Source organism: Labeo rohita, chromosome 8 (assembly GCF_022985175.1).
Source record: "Labeo rohita strain BAU-BD-2019 chromosome 8, IGBB_LRoh.1.0, whole genome shotgun sequence".
Classification (NCBI taxonomy): Eukaryota; Metazoa; Chordata; class Actinopteri; order Cypriniformes; family Cyprinidae; genus Labeo; species Labeo rohita.
Window position 1 is genome coordinate 7,423,903 of NC_066876.1, and position 14,558 is coordinate 7,438,460.

The 14,558-nt window shown below is 32.4% G+C and overlaps 1 protein-coding gene across 1 annotated transcript in view; it reads right to left on the minus strand.

Annotated features, from left to right (window-relative positions):
- Positions 1 to 11,596, minus strand: part of nr6a1a (nuclear receptor subfamily 6, group A, member 1a) — a 127,806-nt gene extending 116,210 nt beyond the window's left edge. The window contains exons 1-2 of the mRNA XM_051116641.1: positions 11,428 to 11,596; positions 8,976 to 9,011 (exon numbers count right to left, since the gene is read on the minus strand). Coding sequence (XP_050972598.1) covers positions 8,976 to 9,011; positions 11,428 to 11,488 — 97 coding nt within the window. The 5' untranslated portion in view covers positions 11,489 to 11,596. The remainder of the gene's footprint in view (positions 1 to 8,975; positions 9,012 to 11,427) is intronic.
- Between the last annotated feature and the right edge of the window lie 2,962 nt (positions 11,597 to 14,558).

A 14,558-nucleotide genomic window follows, 5' to 3' on the forward strand; every position in this document is an offset into this window, starting at 1 on the left:
TTATCAGCTTCCATATGTTTTTTCATGGTTTAGACAGCTTAAATTAGCAGAACAACATAATCAGCAGTACATTAACTGCACAATCCATGCTGTTGCTTACATCCGAGTATCACCAATATGACCACGCAAATCATGATGTAAGTGAAAACCCTCTATACTCAATAACGTCAACTCATACATCGGTTAAACAACCATTGCGATATTATCATAGACTATATATATATTGCACATCCCTAAATAAGATGAAAATGTGTTAAAGTTCACTTATGTTATATGCAATTACTTATATCCTACTTAAATGGTTCAAAAAAAGCACTCCTATGTACACATTTAAGTAATATCATAACTACTTCTATTGTCTTTGAAATGTTTACTACCAAATGTACCGACAAGCATTTCTGTTAAAACTTGTCATGTATTTAAATGTGTAATTAAAAAAGGATCAAGTTGCATTTTAGTGTATTAAGATTATAATCAAATTCAGTGTGTTAAAATTATAATCAAGTACATTAGTATGTTCGTCCACACATCAAAAGACATGCACTTTAAAGATTATTAAATCAGTGAGTTAAAATGTACTTTGAAGTAAAACTTCTGATTTGACATTAAGTGGCCTTTTAAAAGTGTAGTTAAAAATACACTTAAATATTTAAAAGTGCACTTAAGTGGCCTGTTATTTCAGTAATATTATAGGAAGGAAGAAAGCAAGTCTTTTGGAAAACATGAGGGGGAGTGAATTATGACAATTTCTGCTTCTGTCCCTTTAAATGTGCATGCATTTTCAATCCACATCACTGAATATGGATGTGAACTGCACATAACTGTCAAATGTATTTAGCGTTTTATGTAAGCAGAATAGTTAATTTACACAATGTGGGGCAGCATGAAGCATGACAATCTGTTTTGTTTAATTACATATTGGGCTTCTGTTTCAGATAGCTTGAGTATGATACAGGTTAATTTGATAATCACGCGGCAGGCTACATAACGCAGAGAGGAAATGCGAGTGTGCGGTTCTGTCACATAAATCAGTGACTCACGCTAGTTACATCCCCATCTCCCTGACTGAACGCGCTGATGCTACAGGAAGTGACAGGAGAACAGTCTGACCCATTTCTGGATGACCGGGAAGCACTCCGGCGGCCTGACCTCCAGTCAAACACGACGAGATAAAGGTGCATCAAGCATAAAAAGAAAATAACATTGTTTCCAACAAACCGAACTGGCTTTTACTTTACTCTAAATAGAAACACACAAAGGTCTGAGATCACGAATCTTCTGTTTTGCATTTCTCAAGTTCAAAACCATTTTTCTCAAAGTTTTGAGAAAAAAAAAATGTTTTAAATTCCAAAATGTGTTTTCAGATATATTTCTAAAATCAAATCAAAAGCTGAATAACAGTCTATATATACATACATATATATATATATATATATATATATATATATATATATATATTTATATATTTTATTTATAAATTAATTAATTAATTAATTAATTTATATTTATATTTATTATTATTATTATTATTATTATTATTATTATTTCTTCTTCATTATTTTGGTCAAAAATGATTATTAAGAAATAATTTAAAATATATATAATATATAAATATGAGCAATTTGTAATAAAATTGTAACAAAAAGGAGATTAATGAAAATGAAAATTATATGTATGTGTGTATATATATATATATATATATATATACACACATACATATACATATACATACATATATATATATATATATATATATATACACACACACACGCATGCATACATACACACATATATATATATATATATATATATATATGTATACATACACACACACATGCATACATACATACATATTATATATATATATATATATATATATACACACATACACACACATATTTTATATATATACATATATTTTATATGTATATACTACGTTTTTATATATATATATATATATATATATATATATACACACACACTACCTTCTCTCTTTGTAGTATTACTAGCTTACAATTGAAACAAGTCCTGAATGATGATAAAATGAAATGGTCAGCCTTGTTTTTCCCTGAATTATACTGATTATTGATTTTTGAACTGCAGTTGTTTTTGTTATTTGTCCATTCTGTTTCTTTAACTTTGTAAAGTGACAGTAAAGATAGGAAAGATGCTTTAAAAAAACCTACTATTACTATTAAAAATTACCTTATCAAACTGGAAGAGCCATGTTTCGCAAAACATCCCAAAACACATAAACAAAGAGTCTAGAAACAAACTTTACATTAAAAATTTACGTCTAGCCAACTTCTGAAAACGGATCAAGTTAAATGGGGAAAGAAAGAAATGGTGTGTGTGAGGGAGAAGAAGAGAGAGGGAAGGTATGTGTTTGGCCCTGTTATGTGAGGACAGCAGAGAAGCATGTGTTGGAACGGAGCCAACTGTCTGCATCTGGGTGCTGAGTTCATCGAGGGCACATGAGGAGCAAAAGCCCTTTATATTCAGCCCGCTGCTCTCTACTGCCCCCTTGTGGCTGACTCGACTACAGCGTAACAATAATACCCACTCAAAACAGCATCTGCTCATACAAAACAATGACTTGGTGTCTGGAGTACAAGGAGAGAGTGAGGTAAGATGTGTCAGTGGGTAACATGTGTCACCCCTTAATCTAGTAAACTGCTCATAATTATTGTCAGGTGCCCATATATTTAGAAGTCTATTGTGTCTAAGTGGTCTAAGTGGTTAGCATTTTTAAAAAGGTTAAAGTCTGAATGCTATTCCAGGTTATTAAAACCGAAGTTTATCAAAAATATTTTTAACTGATAATATATTTTTAAAAACGAATTTATTTCAGCTAGTTGCCAAGAAAATGTTTCTCATTTTCATATAGTTTGAGTTGATGTATTAAAATAACTAAAACCAAAATAAGAATTGATCAAATTTATTCCAACATATTAAAAACAAAACTAATAAAATATATGCATTATTACAGTTAACTAAATATTAAATATTATTTATTTCGACTGATAGAGGAAAAAATTTCTCATTTTCATTCAGTTATACAAATATACAAAAATAACTAAAACTAAAATAAAAATGAATAAAAACCATATTGATATATTTAAAACAAAACACTAAAAATTACAAAAACATCAAAATTACTAAATTAGTTAAATTAAAATTTATTTAAAAAAATTAAAAACAAAAACGAATTAAAAAATATATATTAATAAAATAACCTTGTATATATATTATTAAAGTTAACTAAAATAAATAAATTAATAAATAAATAAAAACCTTCCTCACCTAAAATCGATTTTAACAAAAATAAATAAACATTATTTATTATTTCCGCTGGCAGGGCAACTTTCCTTATTTTCAATTAGTTTAAGCTTATATATGAAAAATGCTAAAACTAAAATAAAAATTAATACAAAAAGCTATATAAAAATAAAAATATTGACACATTATTAAAATAAAACACTAAAAATTACAAAAACACAACAAAATTACTAAAACTTTTATGAAAATTATTAAATTATTAATTTAGTTTAAGCTTACAAAAATAACTAAAATAAAATAAACATTAATAAAAAACATACGGACATTAAGAAAAACACTAAAAATTACAAAACACAACAAAATTACTAAAACTTTAAACTAAATTAATGAAATTAAAATATAAATTTAAAAAACTAAAAAAATATTACTAAAAACTATAATATCTCAATGTTAATAAAACAACAGTATATATATATGGGTTACTACAGTTAACTAAAACCATTAAAAAAAAAAACCTTTCTCACTTGAAATAGTCAATTTTAATGAAAATAAATAATAATAATAATAATATTAATATTAATATTAATATTATACACTGACAGGGCAACATTTTTCATTTAGTTTAAGCATATGTACTAAATAACTAAAACTAAACTTAAAAAAAACTGACATATGTAAAAAAAAAAATACTAAATAAATAAATAAAAAACACTAATAATTACAAAAAAAACCCCAACAAAATTGTAAAACTTTTTACCAAATTAATAAAATTAAATTAGAAAATATAAATAAAAACTATAATAGTATCTCAACGATCACTGTATTTAATGACACTATAATATATGATACCATAACATATTCACGCACACTATTGATTGATATTGTGTATATGTGATCCCTGAGACAAATAAATAAACAGTGTGTGTGTGTGTGTGTGTGTGTGTGTGTGTTCCTTTGCATGCACAGGTCACACAACACAACCCTTGTGCCAGACACAACATCCCAACGGCGAGTGTGGCGACCCTCTCCACAAATCCAAACAAAAACATTTGATGCCTCCCCGGCTTTAACACAGCACCCAGCGTGCTGACTGGCCCCCTTTCCTCCTAATCCCATTGGTCACGCCAGCCACACACACTGGGGATTGGACAGGGAGCTGGAGTATCCATGGAAACCAGAGGGATGGATCAGGAAGTTGACAGGTTGCTCAGATTAAGGGCAGTGCTTTTCTTTTATTTGGGGTTTAGGCCCTACACAACTCTATTAGCACTGAAACTAATGCTGAACTTAGCCTGCAAAACACACATGCCCACACACACACACACACACACACACAGAGTCAAACTGACAATTTACTTTGCAACTGGATTTGGATTATAGACTTGCCAGAATGAAGGGGGATGTGCAAGAACTAAAAACATCACTTAACACCTCAAGTACTACTAAATCACCATGGCAAATAAAACATATAGTATATTGCAATTAAAGTGTTAATCCAAAAATGACATTTCTGTCATTAATTACTCACCCTCATGTTCCAAACCCGTAAGACCTTCGTTCATCTTCAGAAGACAAATGAAGATATTTTGATGAAATCTAAGAGCTTTCTGACCCCATAAACAACAAAGAAACTAACATGTTCAAGACCCAGAAAGATAGTAAGGACATCGTTAAAATAGTCCATGTGACATCGGTGGTTCTACCTTAATTTTATAAAGCTATGAGAATACTTTTTGTGTATTGTTTGGGAGGTGGCTAAGTGTAGAGTACAGCTGCTAAAACACATTAGAGCCATTTTATACCTTGAAAAGGCTATAAAAGTTTTTCGAAACCATATACTGTTAAAATGTTACAGAAAAGACTGCAAAAATCAGGGTTCCCACACCTTGGTTAACTTCAAATTCAAGGACCTTTCAATTACTTTCCACGTCCAATACCCTTAAATTCATGGACTTAATGTGGGGACATGTTTCAAGTGAGAACAAGGTCACACTGTGTTACCTTGTAAGATACCTGTTACAGTTTTCATGCGTCAAACACAAATATGCAAAAAAGCATTTTATTCAAACTTCACAGCCTATTTTTGCAATGTGAAACGCTGACATACCATTGTAATGGCAACATACAACACAACGTATCTCACGTAATGCGTAGGGATGGGCGATATCTTATCGCTTGCGATATACCGGTAAAACATTTCCCCACGATAAGAATTAACCTTTATAAGCCTGTTTACAAACCTGTTGTTCAACAAAGATATCATTTATTGTCATGCTTTTTCTCCAAATTAACTTCATAACATAGACGAGTGTTTGAATTAACCTTTTGTTATCAGAAGTGGTTTCATATTACAGAATGAGGCTAAAATCATACTATTTTATAGTATTGTAAAAGCTATGTCGATTAGCATTGCATTATAAACATACTTTATCCTTGTAAAAATGCCCAAGAATGCTTTAAGAACACAAACCATATATTGTAGCAATCGTATGTTTATTGCCAAGTTTCCTCTATCTGCGTTTTATTCAGCTACAGCGGTGGTAACCTGGAGTCAGTACTATTATTTCTGCTATAAAGCATATGTGTAGTTTCCGTGCAAGGGCGCCCTCCGGCTTCCAGTATCAATTAAACAGTCATTACATTGTAGGTGTGTACTCCGTTAGATCTATTTTCTGTAAAAATAGGAAAAATAATGCTAAAGAAACAGGATTCCCTGAATTACCATCATTGATATTGTTATCGTTATAATACCAGAAATTATTGTGCAAAATTTTTAAGCCCAAATCGCCCATCCCTATGCATAAATGCCCTTAACCAATGTAAAATCAAGCAAGCTAGTACGCACAGACCACGTTTTGAAAAAAAACAAAAAAACATTAGCGGACTGGAAGGAATTTTTTCCAGAAACTTGGTATGTTTATTTTCTAAACCTTTAAAGGGTCTTGATTTTATTTATTTCTTTTTTTTCAGATTCACAAACTTTCAAGGATTTCAAAAACCTGTGAGAACCCTAAAAAATGCTACAGTAAAAACCTTGTTAATACAATAACTGAATTATTACTATACTGTCAAGTATCAACTGTAAATGTAAGTGGTTTTAAAACTGATTTATTTGGCATTTTACTATAAAATATTTTTTGGTTTTTGAAAGTAAAACTATGAATAATATCACTTATGGTGAAAATCAATAGAACATTTAATCCCATAATTATTATTATTTTTTTTAACGATACATTTCTGGCAATGAAGGCTGTCGTTTTGTGCTGTAAAATTAACAGTATGTTTTTGCGGTCAAATCGACATGAATGTGCTATATTTTAAGTACATTTTAAGAACTTAAAAGAATAGTTGATACTCTTATACTGGCCCAAACAAGAAAAGTAAAGCACAATCCATTCTGCACATTATTCACATTCTCATAAACCAGTCAAGTATAGGTTTAATTTTTAGAATGTCTTTTTTTAATAGAATTTCCAAATCCTGTGACAAACTTTTCCACTGGAGCATTTATTATAAAAGTCTGAGGAGCTGTAAACATGACTCTGTTTCCCGGTGGACTGGTAAATGCCTGCACTCCCAGAATTCTCAGATACTGCATAAAGTTTGAGAAGCAGTAGAAGCAGTATAGCTTTTTAATGCTATGTCAGCAACTTAGGCTATTTTCATGGTAAGAACTGAATTATAAAATATACAAGTGTCACATAAATACAAAAAAATAAAAAGCAAACAAAAAGAAAAATGCAGCCATTATGATTATGCAAGACAAAAAAAAAAAAAAAAAAAAAATAAATTACTAAACAAGTCCTTAAGCAAGCTATTGGTAGAGCAAAGCTGCATCTTCACCTTTCAGCAGAAATGCATGAGTCAATCATGTGCATAAAGTATGAAGCTTGTAGTTTTGAGTAATCAGAATTAGTACTGATCAGTTAGATTGGCATCTTTGTGGTGAAAGACATCATATTAATTTGCTACAGAAAAAAAGACATGTGAAATAAACTAAGAATAAACCAAGCTTGAAATGTCAGACCAAAGTTAAATGGTTCAATCAGTCAGTCAAATCCTGGTCATATTGTGAAGGATTCACTGGTGGATATGATTCCAAAGAAAACACTGGTAGTTTTCATAATTTTTCATTCAAAATAATATATATTATCAATTCCCATTATATATCAATTCCTGTTAAACAAAATCAAATCTTGTTTTTATTCTTTCTTCTATAATATTCAAATTCCCCCAGAATCTGTCAGACTGCAGTGCTAACGTACCCATTTCACCCTTACGTTTACAGCCCATCATGCTTTACCTCATAATTCAATCACAGCCCTCAGTAACAATAGAGCCCTTTCTCCTGTGCGCTGCTTCAACAGGTCCCTCATGCCTCTTTTCCCTCATCACAGCTTCCCAGAGGTTTACGTGCAGCAGTCACACTGAGGTCAGCAATGGCTGAACTGAAAATGACCCTTTCCTCTTACAGCCACCACCTGGCACCACAGCATACAAACAGAGAAAAGCACAAGGAGGGGGAAAGACAGAGAGCAATAGAGTCTATAGAGAACGATAAACACTAAAAGAGGAAGAAATGAACTTGAGATGAACCTGGACATATAGATATCTGTGAAAACAATCAATTCGACCACTTTAAACCCACTCCAAACTCCACTCTAAACCAAGTTAGTGGGCTAAGATTAAAATATGTAACTCCGCTAGCTCACATTAAAAAGAAATTTCTAATATAGAATATAATTGTCTAGTTTTAGTTCCTGAAACTATTACAAACACATGGATAATGAGCCATTTAACATGTTGACATAATAATAAAAATTGAGTTTGCATAGATATCATGTTCATCATGTTCAAATCAAAGTGATTTCAGGAGGCAAAATTACGTATCGAAATTCACATAGACTGTAAAGCATATTATCCAAGCAATGTAACTGGATAGTCAGTACAAGTGCATTAATATTCACAGATCACAGAGTGATCACAACAAAGGTCAAAGGTCAAAACTGCAATACGCAATTCTGGAATGCAACACAAAATCAGCTGCATCCAAAAGCTGAAAAATGCTGCCTTCACACACAATAAATAGTGGCAGGAGAGCTTCAAAGCACATTCAGATCAAATCTTTGGTGACATTCAGTCTCCTAAGATGCTAGCCAGATATATATATATGGTTCACTCGCAATGATATCTCACAATCCTGGGACTGTAGTTTGATGATTACAAGAACAAAAACAGTGTCTGATGGAGCAGCTGAAATTAAATTAACCCATTTTTGTTCACTTTATGATTTCATTTCAACAGAGAACTGCTTTTAGATCATTATATGTAATGTTATACCTTGAAACACTTTTGCTTCTTCTAGATTGCATTGGAATGGAGGAAGTATATGTGTCGTTGCATTTAGCTCAGCAAGTTTAGTGACTACAAGTATGGCAAACACAAATAACACAACACAACATTCATATCTGCACAAATACATGCTAAGCAACATTTTGGTTGTTGTACCAGTGAAAAGCAATTGTTTAGAGATGACAGGAAGCCCCCTGGTGGACATTTGATGTTGATGCATTATAACCTGGGCTGACAGCATATATTGAAACCTACACAGGCATCAAATACTGATAATTCTTAACTTAGAAATCTATCAAAAGAACCATTTAATGCTTTTTATTTAATCCAGAAATTGACCTTACCTTGTTCCTCCGCATCCAATAGATCACCACAGAAACCTGCATTAAGAAAATCATAATATTATATGCAGTTGCATACAGTTATTAAAATAGTTGCATATTGTGATGTCATACACACCAAAACATATATGTAAAATATACTTTGTTCCAAAAAAATTATACACACACATATACATATTATACACACATTATATATATATATATATATATATATATATACATGTTTGTTAGGATAGGACAATATTTGGCCAAGATACAACTAAAAAATCTGTAATCTGAGGCTGCAAAAAAAATCTAAATATTGAGAAAATTGCCTTTGAAGTTGTCCAAATGAAGTTCTTAGCAATGCATATTACTAATCAAAAATTAAGTTTTGATATATTTACAGTGGGGAATTTACAAAATATCTACATGGAACATGATCTTTACTTAATATCTTCATGATTTTTGGCAGAAAAGAAAAATCGATAATTATGACCCACACAATGTATTTTTTGCTATTGCTACAAAATATCCCTGTACTACTTAAGACTTGCTTTGTTGTCCAGGGTCACATATATACATATATATACGCATGTGAAAAAGCACTGCAAACCACTCCTCTATACAAGCCAAAGGTGGAAGGCAAATGACCTTGGGCTGTGTGACATTAAAAGGGTCAATTTCCATAGCAATGGCTCTGCATATAACCTCAACTTCCAGGCATTAGATTGCAGTCTACACAACATGACCCAGTAAGACACTCTTTCCTTCTGCCTTTGGGCAAAAGTCCATCAGACAGCCCCGTGAGATCAAACAACTGAATTTTACGGCTCTAATCTCCTATCTATGCCAATTATGGCAAGGCGTCGATAAGAAACCGTCCCATGTCTAACTCACACCGCAGTTGCTGGGTTGTGGAGTAAAACACTGATTTCATTTAGATTATAAAACCAAAACTTAGAGTGGCACAGATGATTTTAATTTAATTTAATCACATGCAATTATGAACCACCTGGCTCTAAGTTAGAAGCAAATTTACACTTTGTTAAACAAGAATAGTGAAGATACTTACTATTGTGATAGAGGCTCTAATTTGTAAAGATTGGTTTGAATGGCAATATTGATTGGCTGTTTACAAACCTTGGAGAATTAGAACTTGTGACCCGACTGATGCCACTGTATTTGACGTCTGGGGTCTCCTGGGACATTTAATGCAGTTACAAGGAAGAATGACTTTATGGTTGGGGGTTTGGAGGACAGAGAGACGACTCATTCAATTCTCACAAGCTAATTTTCTCTCTCTAACACCTTCAACTTCACTTACAGGAAAAAAAAAAAAAAAAAAAAAAAAGTATTCACCTGCGGTGTTAGTTGGCATATTTTTAAAATCACAGACACTTGTAACTGACAATCCTGATGTGTTTTAGTGTAACATATGCAAATGGATTATGTGAAATCATTAATTGTCTAGAACTGCATTGATCGGATTATAATTCAACTTAAAAAACAAACAAAATTACATAACAAGAATTGATCCTCTCAATATGGAAATTCTGCCATCATTTATTCACCCTCAAGTCTTTCCAAACCCATTTCAAAATTTCATTTACTGAACACAAAAGAATGTTTGCAAATGTCCAAGCTGTTCGTTTCCATACTTTGAATGTGTTGACACTGTTGAGCTCCAAAATGATGATTTATTTTTGTCTTATCTGCAGCTTGGGAGACAACTATATGGAAAAGAGTCTCCAGGACGTTGTTTAAACATTGTGCGTTCCATGCAAGAAAAAAAGTCATACATGTTTGGAAAGGCATGAGAGTGAGTAAATGATAACAGAGTTTTCTTCTGTTTATTATTCTAGTACAAGGCATAATGGTACAATCAGGCCATTCTCTTTGAATGCAACTTTAATTAAAAGTGTGTGGTGGGGGGTGAGGGGTGTTTAAGGCTTAATTTAGAATTTTCTGGGTGGTGTGGTACAGATAAGGAGGCAGTTTAGATAAAGCTGTAATGACCAGGTTGCGGTCACAAATTCCTAAATGATCTTAGAATTTGCGGGGTGGGGGTGCAGGTTTCCCCAAGTTCAAAAGTTCACATTTTACAAGCACTTAAAGACCAGTGACCCATGTCCAAATAAAAACTTTCCTGTTGTTGACTACTCTTCTCCTAAAATCTCTCCTTCTGTATTTATTTCTCAGCGAAAACAGACAATAACAAAAAAAAAATAAATAAATAAATAAAAAAAAAAAAAAAAAAACATAAGACTTGAACATCTCTACTGTAAATACTGTAAGTGGGGCGTTGGATATAAAAAACTGTTGGTAATGTGATCATTTTAATTAGCAGCCAAAGGAAAATGACACTTAAAGATTTCTTAAATGATCTGTTAGGGGTATTAAACTCAACGAATCAAATAACAAAACAATCATCATTACAATAACGTTTTTGAATTAAAAGAACAACATATCTTACCATTGGCTGTCGTCCCAAAATGTTTCTTGGAAAAGACAGTCCCGTGTATTTTGTCCACCATATCTCTTGATTAATTTCCTTGAAGTTGCACTCTCTCCGTTTTGCAGTTCATGCCACGTTTAAAATAAACAAGTTCACTGCTTACAGGATCAAACTTTCATCATTTCTGTTGTTGCCTCCGTACGCTCAGAGCCCTACAAGCGTGCGCGAGTGTGGGCGTGGTTATCTGCGCTCCGCAGCCAATCACCGCTGCCCATGGATGACGTAACGGGAATACACGCTGCTGGGACTATATTAACATAAAACTGGGATGACCACCAAGTATCTTACTTGGGGATCAAAATATGTAAAAATCAAAAGGAAAGAATTGATTTAAATTATCTTCCACTAATTGACAAAGTACAAAAGAAATTTAATGCTTGGTTAATTAGAGATTTATCTTTGACTGGGAGAATATTGCTATCAAAAGCTGAAGGGCTGTCAAGATTAGCCTATACAGCAATAGTGTTGGATGCTCCAAAGTCAATTATTAGACAAGTTAACAAGAAAATGTATAATTTTATTTGGAGGAATAGGCCACATTACTTAAATAGAGATATATTAGGTAATTTATATAATCAAGGTGGTTTAAATGCTATTGTGACTATTTTTAAAGTTAAATGGATCCAAAATTGTATTAAGTCTAATAACAAATTATGGTATTATATTCCAAATTTAGTTTTTGATAAAATTGGCAGTATTAAATTTCTTCTCAGTTGCAACTTTGACATTAATAAAATCCCCATTAAGCTTTCTAACTTTCATAGGCAAGCTCTGTTATCTTGGTTGCTGGTGTACAAACACAATTTCTCTCTGGAATAATAAAGATATTAAATATAAGAATAAAACACTTTTTTTGAACATTGGTTTAGGAATAATATTTTATTGGTAACACAGTTGCTTCGCCATGATGGTCGCTTACTCTCTTATGGAGAATTTTTAGATAAAATCAAAATTCCAATTTCTGCAAAGGATTATGCAGTCGTCTTTTGTGCCATACCATCTGGTCTTCTTCAATTGTTGCGTGTTACTGATGTTGTTGATTTGAATGTAGCTATTGATTTAAATTTAAAGTTAGATGGAGTGGGTATTCTTGATAGAAAATGCAACAATAGTTTTCTTAGACAGATCTGTAGGCCTTTGAGGATTCCCCCAGCTAAAAGTTTCTGGAATTCCCGCTTCCAGGACATCAAGTGGGAGGAGGCTTTTATGGTCTCCAGAAGATACTGTATCACCAATAAGATTCGTGAGGTTTCTTTTGAAATTATTCACCGTATTTACCCTGTAAATGAGGTTATAAAAAGATTTAAGAATGACATTGACTTAAAATGGGACCAGTATGTTTACATCTAGCGAAATGGTCTATAATAGAAATGTATTTAATCTGTTTTCTATAGAATGGCATTTTGTAATGCAAAAAAACAAAACATTATGCAAATTATAAAAAAAAATATGAAGACGTAGTCTCTTTGAAAATCTGATTTCTTACATTTTATAAACTACTTTAAATGATACATAAACCATTGGAGCAAAGTAAAAACAAAAACGCGCTTTACTGCTTTCAAAACACCAAAAAAATTAACTTTTTATCTAAAAGTTAATGTTGTTAATAATATATCTTGTTTCTATGGCATTAAATAAAAAATAGCGTAAGCATATTAACACAACCAACTAATAAAACACTAATAATTACAGAGAATTTGAAGACAACTTATAAACATTATGTATAATAATGTAACTTAATGTTTGATGCGGCCCTGTGTTTGCAATAAATGTATGTCACATATGCTTTCAAAAACTAAACCGTATGTGTATCTCCACTCAAGTTATGTAACGTTTAATGTGCAAACACATTTTTCTCTCAGTCTATAGCACCCTCTCCTGGTGTTTTTGGGGAGTACAACTCACTTTTGGGCTGATTTGATGTGGGATGGGTTAATAGGTAAACACAGGTGCTGCAAGTTACTGCTGGTTTTTAAAAACGCTCAGTTTGTGACTTGTTAAAAAAGGAAAGATTGAGTGAAATGAGTGTGAGATGTTGTGAAGTGAAGAAATAAGTTATAATTGAAAAGGGTTTTTATTTATTTATTTGGTCTTTTTTTCTCGTTTGAAAGCAGAGCTCTAAGGACTACGCTCTAAGTGAAATGAGATAATGCCTCTATGCTACTGGCTGTCCTCAAGCCTTGTACTGAAGAGTCTTTGGGAGATTCTTGGAATTTAAATTGGTTTCAAATTGGCCCTTTCCATACTGTCAGAAACACATCTACTTGAAAAGACATATGCACGCAACAACGAGCAATAGAAGTGATATCCGAGAACGGCTTGTTTATTTAAAAGGTTATTTCATGAAAGAAACTCGTACAAATGGGCGCAAATCTGTCCAAGTAAAGTTAATCAAACACTGGTCGTTTCAACTAAACGAATTCGATGTGCAAACGAACTGTTTGTGTGTGAGGGAAAACCCGTGTTGTGGTAGCTATAAAACATTGTTAGCAAAGCTTTAGAAATGACTTCACCAAACATCCAGCCCTCACTTGAATTTTAAATGGCAATAATCCTTCTACAAACAGACACAACAAAAGTCATCCGGACCCACTTCAAAAAGAATGTCTCTTTTCGCTGTATAGAATAGACTGGAACTGTGCTGCTTTGTAGTTTGATCAACACATTGTGTTTGATCTGATAGAGGAGCTCCGGCTAAAAAAAAAGAAATGGGCTACTAAGCCTGCACTCCAGTCAGAAGCTACAGTATTTCGATTCCAAAATATGTATTTGTTGCACTCATTTATGCAACATGTTCACAGAACTCAGGAGAAACGCCACAGATCAGACAGATACCGAAATTATTGTCCTTTATTTCTGTATGTGGCTTGAAGGTGTCACCATGCCCCCAGTAAATGGGTCATTCTATGGAAAAGTGCTTTATTTTGAGGTCAAAAACAGATTTTGCTACCATTTAAAATACAATAAAGAATTCATAACTATCAAATATATGACGTCAATGGCATAAAAAAAGAAATGCTGAGTAAATATTATAAAGTATACAGGTGCATCTCAATAAATTAGAACGTCATGGAAAAGTTCATTTATTT